The 24,641-nt window shown below is 45.0% G+C and overlaps 1 protein-coding gene across 11 annotated transcripts in view; it reads left to right on the top strand.

The window, feature by feature from the left end:
• poln (polymerase (DNA directed) nu) overlaps positions 1-24,641 on the top strand; it is a 549,154-nt gene that overhangs the window by 125,074 nt on the left and 399,439 nt on the right. For 10 of the 11 annotated variants that reach the window (XM_068029211.1, XM_068029207.1, XM_068029213.1 and 7 more), the window contains 3 exons: positions 1,523-1,680; positions 15,305-15,373; positions 24,097-24,157. In XM_068029211.1, the coding sequence (XP_067885312.1) occupies positions 1,523-1,680; positions 15,305-15,373; positions 24,097-24,157 (288 nt within the window). The remainder of the gene's footprint in view (positions 1-1,522; positions 1,681-15,304; positions 15,374-24,096; positions 24,158-24,641) is intronic. The other variant, XM_068029206.1, reaches the window with a different exon arrangement.

Here is a 24,641-nt window from a genome sequence, read left to right as displayed (position 1 = left end):
CGCATGGGAGATTGGTTAAGAATGTAAGATCCCATGGGATCCAGGGCAGTTTGGCAAATTGGTCCAAAATTCGCTTAGTGGCAGGAGGCAGAGTGTGATGGTCGAGGGTTGTTTCTGCAATTGGAAGCCTGTGACCAATGGTGTATCGCAGGGATCGGTGCTGGGACCCTTGCTGTTTGTAGTGTACATCAATAATTTAGACGTGAATGTAGGAGGTATGATCAGTAAGTTTGCAGATGACATGAAAATACTCAGCTGGCCTGGCAAAATCCTTTGGAGAGAGAAAGAGAATGAATGGGCCAGATTTTAACTTACCTGACCCACTGGGATTGCGGGGAAGTGGGGTGGTGAGTTGGGGCAGGATGGGGGTTGTGTCAGTAAGGCATGGAGAACCCGGCAGTCAGGGTTCCCCCGAGTGCTGTGGAGTTTTAGCTCTGCCGTGTGTGTGTGATGTTATCGAATGATTTCCCCACCCGGCAACCAGCCTGGTTAACAGGCTTAGTTTCCCGCTGGGCGGAGAGAAATTCAGCGGAGCCTGTAGGTCAAGGAGGCTCTGCGCTCAGCATGGGGGGGCTCTATCCCAGGGTGTTGGGGGGGGGGGGGCTGGGTGTTGGTGTGGGGGGTTAATCCCACTTTTGTTCGGGGGGGTTAGTTGAGCTGGGTGGATGGTGGGGGGGGGGTTGATATCGGGGGGGAGTTGATCTCGGGGAGGTGGGGTAATTAGAGGCTGGGGTGGGAAGGGGAGGGCATCAGAGATCAGGACCCTGGGGGCATTGGAAGCTGGGGGTTGGATCAAAGATTGGGGGTGGGATATTGAAGGATCCAGGGGAGGAGTCAGAGGCTGGAGGGTGGGAATCAGAGACCTCGGGGGTGAGGTTGGAGGCACCAGAAGGAGGTCAGAGGACTTGTGGGGAAGGTTGGGGCAAGGTTGGAAGAGTTGGGGTGGGGGGACCTGTATGATCGCTGGTGTGGGCGGGGGGGTGGGGGGTGGGGGAGGAGCGGGGGTTGCTCAGGTAGCCATGCTGGATCCAGTAGGTGAGTGAAAAAGCACTCATCCCCTGGGTTTAGCTGCCGGATTTCCCAAGACTCAGGAAACCTGGCCGTCCACAGTTAAATTTCAAGTGGGGAATACCAACAACGCTCTCAGCCTCATTCTGATATTTAAAATGCCAACCCACCTCCTTGGAGCAGGTTAGTCACCTGCCCACTGTGCCAGCTCCATTAAAATCAGAAGTGGGCAAGTTGGAGGCAGGTTTTTAACACTTTAACCTCTCACCTGACCCAAATCCACCTGTTTTATGAGGTTAAAATTTCCCCCAGCATTTCAGAATGAAGTAGAAGCTGATGTATGTAAGTGGCAGGAATTAAAATAAAAGTGGCAGGAGAGTTAAAATTATTAGGTGGAACATTTAAGCTCATAAATCTGTAATATGCCACAGAGTACATCGCTAAAATGAACTAGTTTGCAGCTGTGCGAGATTTTGCCTATACCTTTAAAAAAACACTTTGTGCTTCGCTGCAGCCAGTGACTGGGAAATTCTAGACCCAAGGATTGCCGGCTGGTTGTTGGACCCTGGTGACACCGCATTCTGCTTCGAGGCTTTGGTTCTGAAACACTGCGGGAGATCTTCAGTATCGGAATTGGCTCATCCCACAAAAGAGTCCACGGGAAACACAAAGGTCGGTCTGGAATGTATGTTCAAACAATATCAACCTGTTTCAAAAGATGCTGGATAACTTGTCTGTGTGAAATCGCCAGTGTCTTTGGGAGAGGAGGGCAGGATTTACTTCTTTAAGGTGCTATGAAACATAAAACATATGTAAGTGTTGGAGAGGGTTCCAGATAGCCTGACCCCCTCACCCAACAGTGGAATGGGATAAGCACAGGAAAGAATAACAAAATCCAAGTTCTGCAGACTTGAAGGAGAGTGATTGAGGGGAGCTTATTGGGTGCATGAAATATTGAATGGAATAGATGAAGGTAAATCCAGAATATTAGAGTAGTTTTAGAGACTGACTAGAGGATGTATCAGGGAGATAAATGTTCTGAATAGACAGCCTGGCAAGGTAACATGAACAAAATAACCCTGATTTTAACCTGATCTGCCTGCCAAGGATGGGGAGGGTTCGGGTCAGATGCCCATTTTACCCCCACCCGAAATTTACACTCCACATGGCAGGAGTGTAAAATGGGAATCTGACTGGAACCGGTCCCTAATTGGTGGGTATGTCAGGTCAAAACCAGGGTTCAGGATATTAGCGGGATATTGAAAGACAGCTGCAAGCTGTACTGGAAGTGAGGGTAATTAGAGTGATGAGCTTGATGAACTTGGCCATGTCCAACACGTAGGCTTTCCCCACCCTTAACGTTTCCTATATTCTTTTAAAGCTTTCAGTTTACTTTCATGTTTTAGCTACAAACCAAAACTAGGAAACCTGCATCATTGTTAATGTTTCAGGTCTGTGACTCTTCATGGGTTCTGATGAAAGGTCACTGACCTGAAACGTTAATTCTGTTTCTCTCTACACAGATGCTGCCGAGTATTTCCGCCACTTTCTGCTCTCACTGCAGAGTTCCAGCATCCACAGTATTTTGCTCCTGCATCATTTGTTTTGTCCTTGTGGTGAGAGTGATCAATGGAACACTTGTCCATTTTGGGTTTTAAAAATTGGCGATGAATACTTCCTCTACTCAACCTCAATAGTTCCCAACGACACCACGTTGGATTTTTACACTTTCACACCAGACATCCTAGCTGATCTGGGACAGACTGCAGCTTGTGCCAAAATGTTTGCTGACTTTGCTAGCTAGCATCTATTGCATTTTGTAGGGAGCGCCTTGGGATGTTTTATTGCTTTAAAGGCACCCTATAAATATAAGTTGTTGTTATTGTTGGGAGAGTTCCACGCTTTTACCACCCTTTCTGTGAAGAAAGTCCTGGCTCTGATTTTAGACGCCCGCCAGTGGAAAAAGTTTCTATTCATCTTATCAATTTCTTTCAAAGCTCTAAAAATGTCAATCAATTCCTAACCTATATTCCAAAGGCTACAAGCTTAGTTTTTGTAATCTTTCCTCATAATTTAACCCTTGGAGCCATAATAACATTCTGGTGAATGGAGAAAAACTGTTCCCATTGGTGGAAGGGTTGGGAATCATTGGACACAGATCTAAGGTGATTGGCCAAAGGCAACACGAGGAAAAACTTTTTTGTGCAGAGAGTGATTACGATGTGGAATGTCCTTCCTGAAGGGAGCAAATTCGATAGTAACTTTCCAAAGGGAGTTAGTTAATTACATGAAGGGAAAAAAAATTGCATGACTATGGGGCAAGGGCTGGAGAGTGGACTAGCTGGATTGTTCTTGCAGAGAGCCAGCATGTGCTCGATGGGCCGAATGGGTGCCTCTAAGCTGTAACTGTTGTATGATTCTGTTCTATCCTTTCTGAGATGTGGTGCCCTGAACTGTACACCGCACACCAGATGTGGTTTAACCAGGACTTTGTGTAGCTGAAGCAAAACTTCCTCCGCTTTATATTCAAGCCATCGAGATATAAAGGCTAACATTCCATTAGCCTTTTTGGTTCTTTTTTGTACCTGACACTACATTTTAGTTATCTGTGTACATGAACCTCTCTTTAAATATCTGCTGCTCCTAGTTTTTCATCATTTAAAAATACTCCCATGTATTCTTTTTGTTCCAAAAATACTGCAGGAGTTCCTCAGGCTAGTGTCCTAGACCCAACCATCTTCATCTGCTTCATCAATGACCTTCCTTTCATCCTAAGGTCAGAAGTGGAGATGTTCACTGAGATTGCACAATGTTCAGTACCATTCGCGACTCCTCAGATACTGAAGCAGTCTGTGTCCACATGCAGCAAGACAACATTCAGGCTTGGGCTGAAGTAATATTTGCGCCACACAAATGCCAGGCAATGACCATCTCCAAAAAGAGAGAATCTAATCATCTTCCCTTGATGTTCAACAGCATTACCATTGCTGAATTCCCCACTGTTAACATCCCAGGGGTTACTATTGACGAGAAACTTAACTGGAGCAGCCAAATGAATACTGTGACTATAAGAGCAGCTCAGAGGCTGGGGATTATGTGGTGAGAAACTCACGTCCTGTCTCCCCAAAGCCTGTCCACCATCTACAAGTCACAAGTCAGGAGTGTGATGGAATACTCTCCACTTGCCTGGATGGGTGCAGCTCCAACAACACTCAAGAAGCTCAACACCATCCAGGACAAAGCACCACTTTAAATAGTCACTCCTCCACCACTGGCACACAGTGATAGCAGTGTGTATCATTTATAAGATGCACTTCAGCAACTCCTTCAAGAGCACCTTCCAAACCCATGACCTCCACCACCTAGAAGGACAAGGGCAGCAAATGCATGGGAACACCACCACCTGCAAGTTCCCCTCCAAATGTGAGGCAAGGGAGGAGATAGCAGGGGCTTTGACACAAATTTTCAAATGCTCTCTGGCCACAGGAGAGGTACCAGAGGACTGGAGGACAGCGAATGTGGTACCATTGTTCAAGAAGGGTAGTAGGGATAAACCAGGTAATTACAGGCCGATGAGTCTAACATCAGCGGTTGGGAAAGTACTGGGAAAAATTCTGAGGGACAGGATTAATCTCCACTTGAAAAGGCAGGGATTAATCAGGGATAGTCAGCATAGCTTTGTCAGGGGGAGATCGTGTCTAACTAACTTGATTGAATTTTTTGAGGAGGTGACTAGATGTGTAGATGAGGGTAAAGCAGTAGAATGTAGTCTACATGGATTTCAGTAAGGCTTTTGATAAGATTGGTGAAGAAGGTAAGAGCCCATGGGATCCAGGGAAATTTGGTAAATTGGATCCAAAATTGGCTTAGTGGCAGGAGGCAGAGGGTAATGGTCGAGGGCTGTTTTTGCGAGTGGAAGCCTGTGACCAGTGGTTTACCACAGGGATCGGTGCTGGGATCCTTGCTGTTTGTAGTGTACATTAATGATTTATACGTGAATATCGGAGGTATGATCAGTAAGTTCGCAGGTGACACGAAAATTGGTGGTGTTGTAAATAGTGAGGAGGAAATCCTCAGATTACAGGGAGATTACAGGGCGGCACAGTGGCGCAGTGGTTAGCACCGCTGCCTCACAGCTCCAGCGTCCTGGGTTCAATTCTGGGTACTGCCTGTGTGGAGTTTGCAAGTTCTCCCTGTGTCTGCGTGGGTTTCCTCCAGGTACTCCGGTTTCCTCCCACGGCCAAAAAGACTTGCAGGTTGATAGGTAAATTGGCCATTATAAATTGCCCCTAGTATAGGTAGGTGGTAGGGGAATATAGGGACAGGTGAGGATGTGGTAGGAATATGGGATTAGTGTAGGATTAGTATAAATGGGTGGTTAATGGTCGGCACAGACTCGGTGGGCCGAAGGGCCTGTTTCAGTGCTGTATCTCTAAATCAAAAATCTAAATATAGATGGACTGGTAAGATGGGCGGAGCAGTGGCAAATGGAATTTAATCCTGAGAAGTGTGAGGTAATGCATTTTGGGAGGACTAACAAGACAAGGGAATATACAATGGATGGTAGGACCCTGGGAAGTACAGAAGGACCTTGGTGTACTTGTCCATAGATCACTGAAGGCAGCAGCACAGGTAGATAAGGTTGTTAGGAAGGCATATGGAATACTTGCCTTTATTAGCCGAGGCATAGCAAATAAGAGCAGGGAGGTTATGATGGAGCTGTATAAAACACTAGTTAGGCCACAGCTGGAGTACTGTGTACAGTTCGGGTCACCACACTATAGGAAGGATGTGATTGCTCTGGAGAGGGTGCAGAGGAGATTCACCAGGATTTTGCCTGGGCTGGAGCATTTCAGCTATGAAGAGAGACTGAAAAGGCTAGGGTTGTTTTCCTTGGAGCAGAGAAGGCTGAGGGGGACATGATTGAGATGTACAAGAATATGAGGGGCATTGATAGGTTAGGTAGGAAGAAACTTTTTCCTGTAGTGAAGGTGTCAAGAACCAGGGGGCCTAGATTTAGGGTAAGGGGCAGGAGGTTTAATGGGGATTTGAGGAAAGATTATTTCACCCAGAGGGTGATTGGAATCTGGAACGCACTGCCTGAAGAGATGGTGGAGGCAGGAACCCTCACAACATTTAAAAAGTACTTAGATGAGCACTTGAAATGCCATAGCATACAAGGCTACGGGCCTGTAGTACATCCATATGGTCTCATTTGAGGAACCTTCTAAGATATCATCCCTCCTTACTGCAGTAATTGAGTCCTTGATCAACAGTGCAATGCCACCTCCTCTTTTACCCCCTCCCCTGTCTTGCCTGAAGATTGTATACCCTGGAATATTGAGCTACCAGTCCTGCCCCTCCCTAAACCATGTCTCTGTGATAGCAATAATATCATAATCCCATGTGTTAATCAATGCCCTCAATTCATCTGCCTTACTAGTAAGACTCCTTGTGTTAAAATAGATGCAATCCAGCCTTGCATTGTTTGCTTGTGCCTTAACTGCCTTCCAGACTGACTCAGTTTCTCTTCTATATTTGACTGTGCATCACCTCTTACTGTACCTCCACTCTGTATCCCATCTACCTGCGTTCCTCTACTCTGCCTGGTGGTCACCCATTCCCTTCCTGCCTTTGCAGCATTTGCCTGCGGTGTGACCACCTCGCTAAATGTGCTATCCACGATGACCTCAGCATCACGGATGCTCCACTGTGAATCCAGCCTCTGCTCCAGCTCCGTAATGCGGGTAGTCAGTAGCTGCAGATGGATACACTTCTTGCACACATGGTTGTCAGGGACTCTGGAAGCGTCCCTGATTTTCCACATAGCTTAGGAGGAGCGTATCATGGGGCTCAGCTCTCCTGCCATGACTTACCATTAGATTACTTAGCTACTCCCTGAAATTAAAAAATACTAATTACGCTAAGGGCCTTGTTCTACTCCAAACACTACCCACTACAATCTAAAGTCCTTAATAAATTACACTAATTAAAAAAAAACATACTTTAGTAGTACTAACCTTATCACCTATAAGGTAGGGTTTGAAGTTTTTTTTTTAAAAAGAACTTTCCCTTTATTATTTTTTTAAAGCTATTTACAGGCACTAATAGCTGTTACTTACCCAACCAATCACTTTGAAGCTTTCCTGTGATGTCACTGTTGACGGTTTTTCTTTTCTTCAAAACTCCGGCGCGCCAGGACGGCTCTCCGCTCCGCTCCCGGAAGGTAAGTGTCTAGGCCGTGATCCTCAGCCTCTATTTATCCTCTTCTCTCCCTCGGCATTCTCCCCGCAGGTCCACTCCTCTCGGCTCCGCCCCTGGAAGCTAATTGCTTGTTGCGTGAAAAAGTTTTTCCTCATGTTACCATTGCCTCTTTTGCCAATTACCTTAAATCTGTGCCCTCTGGTTCTTGATCCTTCTATATTGGGAACCATTTCTCCCTATCTACTCTGTCCAGACTTGTTTTCTTGTCAATGACCTGAAATCTAAAGTCCCGCCTAATGGAGCTGCTGGCTAGTCAGCGGGCCACGGCTCTTGGTCCCAGGAGTGCCACCGGGAGCGGTGGCCACTGCTGGCACTGCAACCCAGTATCAACAAAAAGAGGAAGGATGCCCTGGGAAATGGTAAGTTTTAGGGACATCGCCGGGGGATATCAGTCGGGCCCCAGCAAGGGAAGGGTGGTCGACTGTGGGGGGGAATGGTGGCGGGGGGGGGAGGCCTGTTGGGTGTTGGGGGTGGCTGGGGCATTGGGGACGGCCCTCCATCGGGCACAGGGTGCCTGATCATGAGGGCCACCCCCCTCGTCCCCGCCAGCTGTCAGAAAGCTGCCTGCTTTTGCCAGGCAGCTTTTGTCAGGCCTGTCTGACCGGCCAAGGGTAAAATCCCCGTGACGGTGAGTGGAGGCCCACAAGTGGCCATTAACTGGCCACTTAAGAGCCTTGATTGGCCTGGTGTGTGTGGGCCGGTTTTCGCTACCACCGCCCTGCATAAAATGACGGCAGAGGAGGGGCCAGGTCAGGAAGGCCCCCCCCCCCCCCGAGCCGCCCACTCCATTTTATGCCCCACCCCCGCCACCAACCCGCTCTTTGGGGGGGGGGCATGCAATTCCAGCCAATATATCAGCAGATTAATACAAACCAAATGCACTGGCAGGTGGTGTGAAAATACAGCCTGCCCCCTATATTGAGGTGAAAATCCTGCCCTCTAAGTCAGGTAAACAGAAACTCTGCATATGTGGATGTCTCAGGCATTTAAAACTTGGTAATGCTTTTCAAAGCAAGTGGTCAGCTGAGTAACCCAAGAGAAACTCACCATTGCTTCACTGTCTGTGCAACATTAGTGCTGTAAAGTACACCACTGTTCCAGATGTTCCACTAGCTGCTTGACCATGTGGTTCAATGTGGGCCGCTGTGGTTCAATCAGGCTTTAGGAAATAGGAGCAGGCGTAGGCCAAACGGCCCCTCAAACCTGCTCTGCAATTCAACTAGATCATGGCTGATTTTCTACCTCAACGCTATTTTCCTGCACTATCCCCAGATCCTTTGATATCTTTCTAGAAATCTGTCGGTCTCTGTCTTGAATATAATCAATGACCCACAGCCCTCTGGGATAGAGAATTCCAAAGATTCACCACCCTCTGAGTGAAATTCCTCCTATCAGTCTTAAATGACCTTCCTCTTATCCTGAGACTGTGTCACCTGGTTCTAGACCCCCCCCCCCCACCAGGTGAAACATCCTTCCTGCATCTACCCTGTCGAGCCCTGTAAGAATTTTGTATGCTTCAATGTGATCACCTCTCATTCTTCTGAACTCTAGAGAATACAGGCCCAGTTTCCTCAATCCCTCCTCTTAGAACAATCCCGCCATCCCAGGAATCAGTCTGGCGAATCTTCGTTACACTCCCTCTATGGCATGTATATCCTTCCTTAGATGAGACCAAAACTGTAAACAATACTCCAGGTGCGGTCTCATCAAGGCTCTATACAATTGCAGCAAAACATCTTTACTCCTGTACTCAAATCCTCTTGCAATAAAGGCCTATACCATTTGCCTTCCTAATTGCTTGCTGCACCTGCAGGTTAGCTTTCAGTGATTTATGAACAAGGACACCCAGGTCCCTCTGGGCATCAACACTTCCCTATATCTTACCATTTAAGAAATACTCTGCATTTCTATTTTCCTTACCAAAGTGGATAACTTCACATTTTTCCACATTATATCCCATCTGCCCTGTTATTGCCCACTCACTTAGCCTGTCTAAATTCACTTGAAGCCTCTTTGCACCCTCCTCACAACTCACATTCCCATCTAGTTTTGTGTCATCAGCAAACTTGGAAACTTTTAATCCCCACATCCAAATCATTGATATCGATTGTGGACAGCTGTGGCCCAAGCACTGATCCTTGCAGTACCCCACTAGTCACAGCCTGCCAACCTGAGAATGACCCATTTATTCCTACTCTCTGTTTTCTGTCCATAACCAATTCTCAATCCATAGCAGTATATTATCTCCAATCCCATGTGTTCTAATTTTGCTTACTAACCTCCTGCGTGGGACCCTATCAAAAGCTTTCTGAAAATCAAAATACACTACATCACTGGGCACCCCTATCTATTCTGCAAGTTACATCCTCGGTTGAGGGACTAGGGATCAATCAGGCTCGATGTCATTCGAATATATTCAAGGCTGAGATAGACAGATTTTTGATCTGTTAGGGAACCAAAGGATATGGCGAGCGGGCAAGAAAGTGGAGCCATGATTGTATTGAATGCCAGAGCAGCATAGAGGGGCCGTATGGTCTACACCTGCTCCTATTTCCTATCTTCTTATGTTTTAGGACATTAAAGGAGCTGTATAAATGCAAGTTGTTGTTGTTGTAAATTGACTCTGGGAAGAATGATAGTCAGTCGTGCCCTTTCTTTGCCTCAGGTAAACACGCATACACTCTTCTAGGGAACGTCGCTGGATAGCGAGAGAATCCTGACCAATCTTCTCCCTAGCCCAGGGTTGCTGAAATCAATGATATCGATTGACTGACTCCCCCAAGCTGAGCTAAGCTAATACAGCACAGATAAGGCATTGAACAAGGTGTGAGCCTTGGCTCAGTGGATAACATTCTCACCTCAGAGTCAGGAATTTCAAGCCTCACTCCAGGGAATTGAGCACATAACCTAGGCTGACACTCCAGTGCGATACTGAGAGAGGGCTGCACTGTCAGAGGTGCCATCTTTCAGATGAGACATTAGACCTCATGTCTGCCTTCTCAGGTTGACAGAAAAGATCCCATAGCTACTATTTTGAAGAATAGGTGAGCTCTCTCAGGTGTCCGAGCCAATCCTAAATCCTCAACCCACATCACCAAAGCAGATGATCTGGTCAGGGTTGTGAGATCTTACTGTGCACTATTTAGTTGCCATGTTTCCCTATATTGCAGGAGTGACGACACAGTGGGCGGCACAGTGGCGCAGTGGTTAGCACCGCAGCCTCACAGCTCCAGGGACCCGGGTTCGATTGCGGGTACTGCCTGTGTGGAGTTTGCAAGTTCTCCCTGTGTCTGCGTGGGTTTTCTCCGGGTGCTCCGGTTTCCTCCCACAAGCCAAAAGACTTGCAGGTTGATAGGTAAATTGGCCATTATAAATTGTCACCAGTATAGGTATGTGGTAGGGAAATATAGGGACAGGTGGGGATGTTTGTTGGGAATATGGGATTAGTGTAGGATTGGTATAAATGGGTGGTTGATGTTCGGCACAGACTCGGTGGGCCGAAGGGCCTGTTTCAGTGCTGTATCTCTAATCTAATCTAAAAAATATTTCATTGGCTCTAGGATGTCCTGAGGATGTGAAAGGTGCTCTATAAATGCAGGCTTTTTCTTTTGAAGCTGTAGCTGTCATCAACCACCAGAGGAGCAAAAGTGTTTTTTTGTTTAAGATTTCCTGCACAAGGCACTGCACTATGGGGGTGATTTTAACTTAATTTGCCCAGTAGGAAGCTGACATGATTTTTACATGCTGCCCAATGTTACTTTCTATTGATTGAGGAGACTTTCCACCCCCCTCCCAGTGGCCCAGATTTAAATCCATGTTGTAGAGCTGAGGGAATCAGTGTCTTACCCACTGCACCAACCAGCCCAACTAGAATAGCATTACTGCTGTGCAGTGATAACTGGACTTAGGCTGGTCAGAGCTACTCCCTTGTTGGGTGGTACACAGAACTGACATTGACCAGTTGGGTCGACTAATTCCTGGGATGGTGGGATTGCCTTATGAGGAGAGATTGCAGAAACTGAACCTGTATTCTCTACAGTTTCGAAGAATGAGCGGCGATCTCATTGAAACTTACAAAATTCTTACGGGGCGTGACAAAATAGATGTGGATAGGATGTTTCCTCTGGCTGGTGAGTCTAGAACCTGAGAACACAGTCTCAGAATAAGGGGCAGGCCATTTAAGACTGAGATGAAGAGGAATTTCTTTACTCAGAGGGTGGTGAATCTTTGGAATTCTCAACTCCCAGAAGGCTGTGGAAGCTCATTCATTGAACATGTTCAAGACAGAAATCGATTGATTTTTGGATACTAATGACGTTAAGGGAAATGGGGATAGTGGGGGAAAATGGTAGAGGTAAACGATCAGCCATGATGGTGGAGCAGGCTTGAGGGGCCAAATGGCCTACTCCTGCTCCTATTTCCTAAGTTCCTTTGTTCCTATATTCCTAATGGCGTGTTTCTGTGCTGTAGACTCAATGTAATCCCATGGAGTTGCCAGAAATCATGGTGCTGCTCATTGTTATTAATCAGGAAAGATTGAACAGGCAGGCGCTCTACTGTCGAGAGAAGAGCAGACTGAGGGGTAAACCGTTAGAGAGATCTTCAAGATTATGGAAATGTTGGTAGAGAAGACGTTTCCACTTGTGGGCGAAACCAGAACTAGAGACCATGAATATAAGATAGTTGCTAATAAATTCAATAGGGAATTCAGGAGAAACCTCTTTACCTAGAGAGTGGTTAGAATATGGAACTCTACCATGTGGAGTAGTTAAAGCAAATAGTATGGACGCATTTAAGGGAAAATTTGCTAAACACATGAGGGAGAAAGGAATATAAGGATATACTGATGGAGTTAGATCAAGATGGGTGGGAGGAGGCTTATGTGGAGCATAAACACCAGCATGGATCCATTGTGTTGAATAAATGGCCTGTTTCTGTGCTGTAAATATTATGTAACTGGGTGCTTGTACACATTGCATCATCACATACTGCAGGTTACATGAGGGTAATTTGCTGGAACTGCTCATCGTCTCAGATAGACAGTTAAAAGGATGAAACCAAAATGAGGGACATCTTTAATGTTCCCTCTGCATCCCAGCTATAATGAAAGGGGCTGTCTCATGCTTCTCACTGCCACAGCTGTTAGTGTTCAGCCTCACTCCTCCAGTGGAGGGAGCTCATATACAGTGAGAATTATGGTGTGAAACACAAATGCTCTTGGTGGGGGTATGGTAGCATAGTGCTATAGTTACTGGGTTAGTAATCCAGCAGGCTAGTAATCGCCTGCACGATGGGGAATTTAAATTTAATTAATTAAATAAATCTGGAATTCAAGTTAGTATCTGTATTGGTAACCATGAAACTACCCATCTGGTTCACTAATGTCCTTTAGGGAAGGAAATCTGCCATCCTTACATGGTCTGACCTACATGTGACTCCAGACCCACAGCAATGTGGTTGACTCTGAACTGCCCTCTGAAATGACCTAGCAAGTCACTCAGTTGCATTCAAGAAGGCAGCTCACCACCCCACCTTCTTAAGGGCAATAAATGCTGGCCTAGCCAGCGATGCCCTGAACTTATGAATGAATAAAAACAAAGTGTGCATATTCAGCGTTCAGATGCACAATGCATAAATTCAGGTGTGCAGGTCAGTGCACCTTGATGATTATTGGTCACAATTCATAAAATATAACTTAATATAAATATGGCAGCACCATTTTAATTCCTTTATATTAATCGTATTGCACAAAATTAATCTAAAGGAAGATCTTGGCTTGGGGCTGTGGGGGAACGTACTGACCGATCGGGAAGTGCTTCCCCGCATGGTTGAAAAGCAAATCAGGAACCACCACCAATACTGTCACTGGCAGTAGGATTTTCAATTGGCTTTTCACCCCCACCCACCCTCCTCGCCACCCCCAGCATCCTAAACTGGGAGATCTTGGGGGGAGACTTCAGCAGGTGGGTGGTGGGGCTGGTATCAAACCTGCCCAACGTCATCAGCTAGTTCTGGGCTATTTTAACAGCTCGGCCTGATTTACATCCGACTGGTCGGCTGTCCACTTGAAATGTGGTTGGAAAGAGGGAACTGACCAGCTGCCGGCAGGTGAAAATCACCGGGATTACCCGGTCATACCACGGTAAGTAACAGTGTGGGGTGGAAGGGGAATTGGAGCCATTTCCCTGGTGGTAAGGGGCGAGGCGTGGAGGGAGACTGGGGAAGGCAGCAGAGGCTCACTGGTGCCTCACTTCTGATCTCCTTTGCTGCACTACAGATTGTTTTTGACTTGTAATGACTTCTCTTCCCACTGTGGCGGCACAGTGGCGCAGTGGTTAGCACCGCAGCCTCACAGCTCCAGCGACCCGGGTTCAATTCTGGGTACTGCCTGTGTGGAGTTTGCAAGTTCTCTCTGTGTCTGCGTGGGTTTCCTCCCACATGCCAAAGACTTGCAGGTTGACAGGTAAATTGGCCATTATAAATTGCCCCTAGTATAGGTAGGTGGTAAGGAAATGTAGGGACAAGTGAGGATGTGGTAGGGAATATGGAATTAGTGTAGGATTGGTATAAATGGGTGGTTGATGGTCAGCACAGACTTGGTGGGCTGAAGGGCCTGTTTCAGTGCTGTATATCTAATCTAATCTAATCATGCACTGTTACCTCTGGTGTCACCCGAGGATCTATCCTTGGCCCTCTCCTATTTCTCATCTACATGCTGCCCTTTGGTGATATATTCCGAAAGCACAGCATTAGTTTCCACGTGTATGCTCTACCTCACCACCACCTCTCTCGACTCCTCCACTGTTGCTAAATTATCAGATGGCTCATCTGACGTTCAGAACTGGATAAGCCGAAATTTCCACCAATTAACTATAGGGAAGACGGAAGCCATTGTTTTCGGTCCCTGCTCCAAATCCCGTTCCCTAGCTACCGCCTCCATTCCTCTCCCAGGAAACTGCCTGGGACTAAACCAGATTATTCGCAATCGAGGTATCATATTTGACCCCGAGGTGAGCTTCCTCATATTCACGCCATCACCAAGACCGCCTATTTCCACCTCCATAACCTCGCCCAACTTCGTCCCATTTCAGCTCATCCGCTGCTGAAAGCCTCATTCGTGCCTTTGCTCCCTCTCGACTTCAATACACTCCTGGCTGGTCTCCCACATTCTATACTCCGGAAACCTGAGGTCATCCAAAACTCTGCTGTCGGTGTCTTAACTCGCGTAAGTCCCGTTCCCCTATCACCCCTTGTGCTCGCTGACCTACATTGGCTCCTGGTCAAGCAAGCGTCTTGATTTTAAAATTGTCATCCTTGTTTTCAAATCCCTCTATGGCCTCACTCCTCCCTATCTATGTAATCTCCTGCAGGCACACAACCCTTTGAGATATCTGCATTCATCTAATTCTGGCTTCTTGAGCATCCCCGATTTAACTGCTTCACAATTGCTGGCCGTGCCTTCAGCTGCATAGGCCCCAAGCGCTGGAATTGCCTCCCTACATCTCTCCACCTTTCTACCTCACTTTCTTCCTTTTAGACAATCCTTGAAATCTAGTTCTAGGCCTTTGGTCATAGGACCTAATATCTTTTTATGTGGCTTGGTGTCATATTTTATTTTATAATGTTCCCGTGAAGCATCTTGGCACGATTTATTAAAGGTACTATATAAATGTAAGTTGTTGTTGCTGTTGTTGTACCTTAGTCTCCTCTTCTCCCCTGCCAGATTTTAGTCAGCAATGCACCTGCAGTGGGCCATTGGGGTCCTAATAACACCATAGGATAATGATTTACATGTATTAATGAGACTTCTTGCATGAATCAGGTGGGCCTCTCGGCTGCCTAAGGAAAGAGGTCCAGATAAGTTGCTGGCAGGTGAGAAATTGAGTGGGATTGGGCAGTAAGAAAGACTTTGCGCGGCTATTTTGAACTGAGCCCATGTCCTGTCAGGAGGCATGGGTTAAAATCGCCCCTGTTGCCTTTTGTTTTGGTCGGAAATATGTGTGGCTTGTCTGATTTTTCAAGTTCTGTTAAGTTGCAGGATCTCTGTGTCGGCCTTCACATTCTCCACCAGCTCATGATGGATCTTCGTGCCAAATTACAGGCAAGAGTTACACTATTTAAACATGTTATCTCCTGTGGCTTAATCATGCCTGTAATTGACCAATCTTGTGTTAGAAAGAGCAGAGCCAGTTCCCCCCGCAGTAATGGAGGTGGCAAAAGAAAATGAATGCTGACAACATAGCTACATGTCAGGCACACGTGTAATAATATTCCATTGAGTGTTGCAGTAAAAGTCACTGGAATACCACCTGCAGTCTAATTACATTATGTTTTAGATAAATGGTTATTTCCCCTATGTGTATTCCTCCTGCAGTGAGTTATGACATTGCCTTTTTTTAAGTTTATTAAATATTTAGCGCATTTGTTTTCTGCGAAGTGTGCTTACCTGTAAGGTGACATATTCTTGTGAGTACATTGGAACAGGAGGAAGTCATTTATCCCCACGAGCCTATTCTGCCATTCACTGAGATCACGGCTGATCTGCGACCTAACTCCATATACCCGCCATTTTCCCATCTTCCTTAATACCTTTGCCTAAAAAAAATCTATCAATCTCAGATTTTGAATTTACAATTATCAAGCATCCATTGCCATTTGTGGAAGAGAGTTCCAAACTTCTACCACCCTTTGTGTGCAGAAGTATTTCCTAATTTCACTCCTGAAAGGTCTGACTCTAATTTTTAAACTGTGCCCCTAGTCCTAGACTCCCCAACCAGTGGAAATATTTTCTCACGATCTTCCCTATCTGGTCCCATTAATATTGTGAAAACTTCGATCAAAACACCCTTTAACCTGAATTCCAGGGAGTACAATTGCCAGCACTTACAAGCACCCTCAGGAGCAGAGTGGCGCAGTGGTTAGCACTGCAGCCTCATAGCTCCAGCGAATCAGGTTCAGTTCTGGCTACTGCCTGTGCAGAGTTTGCAAGTTCTCCCTGTGACCGTGTGGGTTTCCGCCGCGTACTCCAATTTCCTCCCACAGCCAAAGACTTGCAGGTTGATGGATAAATTGGCCATTGTAAGTTGCCCCTAGTGTAGGTAGGTGGTAGGCAAATGGTGGAGATGTGGTTGGGGAGATGGGATGAATGTAGGATTAGTATAAATGGGTGGTTGTTGGTTGGCACAGACTCGGTGGGCCGAAGGGCCTGTTTCAGTGCTGTATCTCTAAATAAAAAAAAACTTGACAGTCACTAAATGGGTCAAAAAGTGGTAACTGTTATGTGTTTGTATTAAGGTCAATATCAAATTTGAATGTAGACATGTGAAGGGCTCTGTGTGTTTCAGGCAGAAACAGCTGTCATTAGTCACTAGTGTGCACCTCATTAAGGTGCACTGAGAGCAAGAACAAAGATATGAACATTGCAGCTTTTGCACTTAATCCCTATTAATTGGTATTGGGTGATAGTTTGTACTAAGTATTGACTGCAGTTTGTTTATTAAATAGTGACCTACTATATCCCTTTTCTGTAGTGGAGTATTGCAATAGTGTTGTCCCTTTAAACCGTCCACTGCAGATAACAAACAAATTGTGTTGGCCCACAATCTACAATACTTGAATATGTAATTCTGGCTGATGTGCCAATGCAGGGCTGAGGGGATGTTGCATTATCACTGGCTCAGTCTTACTTTTGAGATGCTAAGCTGAGGCACTGTCTGCCTGTTCCTGTGGCTCAGGGAGTTCCGGCAGGGCCACTTGGCTCCAGACCTCATTACAACCTTGGTCTAAACATGGACAAAAGAACTGAATTCCCAGGTGAGGTGAGAATGAATGCCCTTGACGTCAGACCAAGTGTGGCATCAAGGAGCCCTAGCAAAACTGGAGTTAATGGGAATGGGGGGGAAAACTCTCCTAGCACAAAGGAAGATGGTTGAGGTTGTTGGAGGTCAATCATCTCAGCCCCAGGACATCACCGCAGGAGTTTCTCAGGGTAGTGTCCTAGGCCCAACCATCTTCAGCTGCTTCATCAATGACTCCCCTCCATTATAAGGTCGGAAGTGGTGATGTTCGCTGATGATTGCACAATGTTGAGTACCATTCACGACTCCTCAGATACTGAAGCAGTCCGTGTAGAAATGCAGCAAGACTTGGACATCATCCAGGCTTGGGCTGATAAGTGGCAAGTAACATTCGTGCCACAGAAGTGCCAGGCAATGACCATCTCCAACAAGAGAGAATCTAACCATCTCCACTTGACATTCAATAGCATTAGATTGCTGAATCCCCCACTTTCAACATCCTAGGGGTTACCATTGACCAGAAACTTACCTGGAGCAGTCACATAAATATTGTAGCTACACGAGCAGGTCAGAGGCTAGGAATCCTGTGACAAGTAACTCACTTCTTGACTCCCCAAAGCCTGTCCATCATCTACAAGGCACAAATCAGGCGTGTGATGGAATAATACTCTCCACCTCCTTGGATGAATACCGCTCCAACCACACTCAGGAAGCTCAACACCATCCAGGACAAAGCAGCTCACTTGATCGGCACCCCATCCACCATCTTAAACATTCACTCCCTCCACCATCGACGCACAGTGGCAGCAATGTGTACTATATACAAGATGCACTGCAGCAACTTATCAGAGCTCCTTTGACAGTAACTTCCAAACCCGCAACCTCTACCACCTAGAAGGACAAGGGCAGCAGATGCATGGGAACATCACCACCTGCAAATTCCCCTCCAAGCCACACACCATCCTGATTTGGAACTATATCACCATTCCTTTACTGTCGCTGGGTCAAAATCTTGGAACTCCCTTCCTAACAGCACTGTGGGTGTACCTACCCCACATGGACTGCAGTGGTTCAAGAAGGCAGCTCACCACCACCTTCTCAAGGGCAATTAGGGATGGGCAATAAATGTTGTAAATTGCCAGCGATGCTCACATCCCCAAAGAAAATTTAAAAACTACTCTATTCCAAGAGCAAGCAGGAGTTCTCCTAATGTTCTGGTCAACATTCCTGCCTCTCCAACAACACCAGTGTTACAGCCACGTGGTGTGACGTGGGTGGTTCCTACTGTTCAACTCCTCACCTGACTGCAGCAAATGTATTTTTTTTAAAGTTTAGTCTCTTGGTGTGTTATTTTTTCAATTAAAAAGACAGTGACAGGTTTTCTTGTGGGGTTTAAAAAACGGAAAATTAATTGTTTATGGTTGAAAGGGAGGTCAGTCACTCTCCGATTCCGCGATAGACCACATGAGACTCAAGCTCCTTTGTTCACCGGTTTATTGCAAGCATATGCAAGGGAGAGCGTACCCATATAAGATGGCGTACGACCTCTCCAAGTGGTTACAAAGCATCATTCTTATACCATTTTACAGATAACAGTTCCTTTGCATTTACCAATCAATCAGTTACACTTCTTACTCTCTTATCTCTATCCAATTGTATCTACTTGTACATAGCTAGGTTACCCTATTACATTCTAAGCAGGCATACGTTATACTATCCAATCACTAGCAAGGCACGTACACATGAAACTTAGAGTTGTAAGGTTTTGTTATTCCTGACAGCATCAAGCCTTCTCCTTTGTTCAACCTAAGGCATGTATACATAAAACATAGTCGACCCTTGTCTACTGAAAACATCTAGTCTCCTCCTTTGTTCACCCTAAGGCATGTACACATGAAACATAGTTGACCCTTGCCTGGTTCAAATCACTCTAACAACTCGTGGTTCATCAGGCCTTCTCCTTTGTTCACTGTCCTAGTCCTTTTTCTCCCCCAACAATTGTCAATGCACCTTATCCCGAAATTGTCGCAACTCCATCCACTCATACATTCGCTCTCACACACAGACACAGACACACACACACAAAAGAAGAGACGGATAGGGAAGGGAAAAAGGAAGGTTACTTTTAGTGAAGGGGAGGTCACGATAAACCTGTTGGATTCTATTGGAACTCAAGTCTTCGATGGGTGCAGGCCTGAGATGATTGTAGATTTCTCTCTTGATATGAGGTTCAGTTGAAGATGATGGGCCACTTCTAGCTCTCACTGCTGTATAATGTAGATGTAGGCTTGTGCAGCAGGGTGTCTGCCTTCTGGCTTGGCTGGAACACAATCTGTTAGGATGTTGCTACTCTCTCTCTCTCTTTGGCTGTCTTTTTTAAGGTAAAGCTTTGTTAACTCCCACCTCCTGGTAGGAGACGTTCTCGTCTATTATCCATGGTGATCACACAATGGCCCAGGACATGGCTACTTCACACCACCTTTGTTTCAGAAGAAGGCATTCAATTCTGGAATGTTTTAGGATGGGGTGCAATTGACACCCCGCTGGGTTAGCTTTGAACATTTTCCCTTTTGTTTTTGTCAGACAGGTTGGACCATTGTTCACTTTTAAAAATAAAGGTTCTTTTTAAAAAAAGCCAAAGTCAGTTTTTTGTAACTCTTCAGAGTTAGTCCATAATTTGTACCATCGCACTTCCAGTGTGCGTGACACGGCAAAATTCATCTCATTGCTGTTTGTGGTGTTACAAGAGTTTTGTTTTTGTATTGAAAGCTTCAAAATCTGTGTGTTTTTAAAAACAGAGGAAAAGATTTTTCCTTTGGACATTGAGTGCTGAAACTTGGTGGGTTTGAACTGAGTGAAATACACAGACTGCAAGACACCTGTTTCCAAACAACTCAGCAGGGGAATGACAGGTCAAGATTTATGATGGCCATGTGACTTGATTGTTGAAGTTAGTTTCACTTTTGGATTGTGAAAAGACCAGTGAGTTGGACAAGGAGCAGGCTGTAACCTGCCTGGAGACTGGAGAAAAAGACTTCTCTCTGTAAAGGAAGGAGGATCAGTGCTGGGACCTCAGCTATTTACACTCTATATTAATGACTTGGATGAAGAGACAGAGAGTAATGTATCTAAGTTTGCTGATGTTACAAAGCTCGGTGGAAAAGTAAGCTGCGTGGAGGATGTAGCGAGGCTGCAAAGAGATATAGACAGGTCAAGTGAGTGGGCAACAAGATGGCAAATGGAGTATAATGTAGGGAAATGTGAAGTTGTTCACTTTGGTCTTAAAAATAGAAAAGCAGAATATTTTTTAAAAGGTGTGAAACTGCTAAGTGTTTATGTTCAGGGAGACTTGGGGGTACTTGTACAAGGAACGCACAAAGTTAACATGCAGGTGCAGCAGGCTATTCGAAAGGCAAATGGCATGTTGGTCTTTATTGCAAGTATTGGAGTACAGGAATAAAGAAGTCTTACTAAAATTGTACAGGGCTTTGGTGAGACCACACCTGGAATACTGTGTGCAATTTTGGTCTCCACATTTAAGAAAGGATATACTTGCACTGGAAGCAGTACAGTGAAGATTTACTAAATTGGTCCCTGGGATGAGGGGGTTGTCCTATGATAAGAGGCTGAGTAAATTGGGCCTATATTCTCTTGTCATGGTCCTGTAGTTTTTTTCCGGGAATATGTGGTTTTCCTTTAAGGCTTGCAAAGGATCAGTATTGCTTTAAGAACCAGCAAGCCTAGGAGTTATAGGAAGATGCATTTTCATTGCCTTAGAAACAGCCATTTGGAGACTACGATTCAAAGGGTGCATTCTCATTACCATAGATACAGCCACTGGGAGTGAGTATTAAGCGATACTTTTGTTACAATTCAATTTTGAACTGGCTTTTTAGTTGAAGACAGTTTGTTCTAACATAACACAGACACAGAGGACACAGACAGCTGTGGTGTTAGCACCTGAAAAAAGAGCTCTTAACCATTTAAACTGAAGGAAGAGAAATTTAGTTTGTTTAATTATTATCTCTCAAAATTCTAAAAAGAAGTTAAGCCAAAACAGAGATCTCTAGTAATTTAAATTGAAGAAAGGGAAGTTAGACTGTGACAATCTTTTATCCCTCAAAAACTCTAACGTCAGCTTGATTCTGTTGAAAGTGTTTGCAAGTCGTCAATTGTTGAAATTCGTTGGAGAAGGAAAGCATCACCTACTGCTGAAATTAGACTACAGACTGTTCTACTGTGGAAGAACCTTTTTTCTCGCATCGGACGACTGTGAGGACATCAAGCAATATTCTGCGAGGAATTCAAGCAACATTGGACTGTAAATTTGCAAGGGTTCTAATTTTTTCTATTAATGTTGTTTATATCTTCATACTGTTTAAGAATTTAGTTCTTCTAATTAAGGAGTTAATTTGTTGATTTAAAGACACCTGGTTTGGTTAGCCTCATTCAGGGGTTAATAGATGGTACAATTTGGCTGGGTCTTTCTTTAATTTGAAAAGTTTTAAATGATATGTTAGGCGATCTGTGGAGCAACGGGATTGAATTAACAGTGCGTTGGTCCCACCATAATCAGAATCGTGTATTTTGATTGGGGGCTTTGACTGGAGCGGTCAGTTGTAATACTCTGGAGTTTAAAAGAATGAGAGGTGATCTAATTGAGACATACAAGATTCTGAAAGGGCTTGATAGGATAGAAGCTGAGAGATTGTTCCCAGTGGTCAGGGAATCTAGAACATGGGGACACAGTCTCAGGATAAGGGATCAATCATTCAGGACTGAGATGAGGAGAAATTACTACACTCAAAAGGTTGTGAATCTTTTGAATTCTCTACCCCAGAGGGTTGTGGATGCTCCATCATTGAATATATTTAAGGCTGGGATAGATAGATTTTTGGTCTCGCAGGGAATCACGGGATATGGGGAGCGGGCAGGAAAGTGGAATTGAAGCCCAAAAACAGCCATGATCATATCGAATGGCAGAGCAGGCTTAATGGGCCATATGATCTACTTCTGCTGCTGTTTCTTGTTTCTTGCTCTCTTGAAAAGAAATTCTGCGTTTGAAATGTGGCTGTGATCTGTCTGGAGAGAGAAAAAAGACCCAGGAAAAAAGAGTTACTTCTCTCTGTAGAGGAAGACTGCTTTTCAGAGAAGAAACCCCTGTACATCAGAGGTAGCAGATTCCTATTGCCTCCAGTCTTTGAAGAATTCCTGCCTCGAGAGTGGCTCCTGTTGCCTCCTGTGTTTTGGGAAACCCTGGAACCTGCAGAAAGCTTCTATTGCTGTGTTGTTGCTGTGAGTCCTGAACAGACTAGTCGCTACACCTCTGCTGAAAGACCTGTGTGATGCCTGCTGCAGATAAATTGCCTTGAATACCTACCCATCACAAACTGTTCATCACCCTTGCCTTGAGAGACTTCGAGTGGCATCCAACTATTCGACTCTGGGGCACCTCCCCATACTGAAAACATCCTACCAACATGTGATAAACTCAATCATTTTATGTTTTTCTTTTTATTCTTAAGAAACAGCTGTAAACCAAAAAACCCTTTTCCCCGGTTAACCAATTTTTTGAATTTATGTGTGTGTGCATGAGGACCAAGGAACTAAGGAGCTTTTCATATATATAGTTTTATCTTGTTAGTAGTTAAGACCTATTATTTCTTTTCTAATAAATAGTTAATGTTGTTGTTGTTTAAAGAAACCTTGTTTGGTGTGCTTTATTCTGGGGGACAAATAGAGTCTAATTTGGCTATTCTTTGGTAGGTGGAAAACCTTCTTGATGTGTTGTAACTGTGGAGTAGTGGGACTGATTTAACAGTGCATTACTCCCACCTTGGTCGTAACAGTGGGATCTTGCTGTTAACAATGTAGCTAGTGTTGCCAACTCTCCAGGCTTGTCCTGGAGTATCGAAGAATTAAAGATTAATGCAACCCAGGAGATAAATCATAAGGGTATTTAAAAATATTGCATTTTCTTTTACATTTTGTTTGAAGACTTGCATCTATTAATTATAAAAATATCAGAGATGGAGAAAAAAAGGCTGTTTGACCGAGTGGGATGGTTGGAGATGGAAACTCATGAGCTGATTCCTTTAGGAAAGCATTCAACCTGAGTTGGTAACTCAAAGTAGCTGCGCTTTTTCTTACATAATGTCGATCTCTGGGTATCAAAGTAACTCATGGCATGTGAAACAATTTGAGAGCTTTCTGACCAATGTGATATTTTATGGATAAATGTTGCAGTCCTGTGCTCCAACATTGTGGAAACCAGTGATGGTGAGATAAATGGAAAAGTGCTTAATGTGGCCATGTGACATTCCTCTATTTACAAAAGTGCATAGGAGCAGGACCCTCCTCTGCCATTCAATATCTTTTACCTTAACTCCACTTTCCTGCCCTATCTCCATTTTTTTTGCTTTTATGGGATGTGGGCATCACTGGCTAGGCCAGCATTTGTTGCCCATTCTTAATTGCCCTTGAACTGAGTGGCTTGCTAGGCCATTTCAGAGTCCACCACATTGCTGTGGGTCTGGAGTCACATGTAGGCCAGACCAAGTAAGGACAGCAGATTTCCTTCTCTAAAGGACATTAGTGAATCAGATGGGTTTTTACAACAATTGACAATGGCTTCCTGGTCACCATTAGACTAGCTTTTAATTCCAGATTTATTAATTGAATTCAAATTTCACCATCTGCTGTGGTGAGATTCAAACCCATGTCCCCAGAACATTAGCCTAGGCTTCAGGATTACTAGTCCAGTGACATTACCACTGCACCACCACCTCCCCCTATCTCTAGGGTAGTTAGGGATGTTCAGTAAATGCTGACCTTGCCTGTGATGCCCATATCCCATGAATGAATTTTAAAAAAACCTTGATTAATGTCCAAAGTCTGGTGGATCGCTTGTTTTAAACGGCCGAGAGGTTCCGATAAAGGAATGTCGTGAGAACCCGTTAAGTGTTCACCAACTAATATCAGCAGTGGTAATACGGTGGTTAAGATGTTTCTGTTCTGAATTCCACAGGCCCAGCACCTGTGGAAGCTATTCTGCACAGTCGAGCTCCGATTGATCCCTGTTTTGGCAGGTGAGCAACCACGAACTGTCCGTACGAGCGTCGCACATTGTTACGGTGTTAACTTCAATTCTGCACAAGGATGGGGCAGGGAATAGTTACTGTTTGCTTTGGTTGCATGGAGAGATTCTCAAAACGTTTGTTGATCTCTTCATTGAATATTTGTTTTGATCACTTATCACCTTTGCAGCAAACATGGGACTTATATTCCTCTCTGCCTGATCTTTAGTGCCCCTAGGAACATAGGAACAGGGTAGGCCATTCAACTCCTTGAACCTGTTCTTCTGCTATTCAGTTAGATCATGGCTGATCCCTATCTCAATTCTGCCCTATGCCATATGCTTCAATATTGGGTCGCACCTTTGTTCAGCAAGACATAAATGACTGAAAAAACGTAACACTCAGAGAACTTTCAACCCTTTTAGTGTACTTAGTTACAAGTGGGAAACGTGGAAGGCTGCCATTATACCACTGTAGTTTAGTTGTCCCACAGTCC

This window comes from Heterodontus francisci, chromosome 4, assembly GCF_036365525.1.
Source record: "Heterodontus francisci isolate sHetFra1 chromosome 4, sHetFra1.hap1, whole genome shotgun sequence".
Classification (NCBI taxonomy): domain Eukaryota; kingdom Metazoa; phylum Chordata; class Chondrichthyes; order Heterodontiformes; family Heterodontidae; genus Heterodontus; species Heterodontus francisci.
The sequence above is the reverse complement of the archived record's forward strand: the minus strand, read 5'-3'. Positions and strand labels throughout refer to the sequence as shown.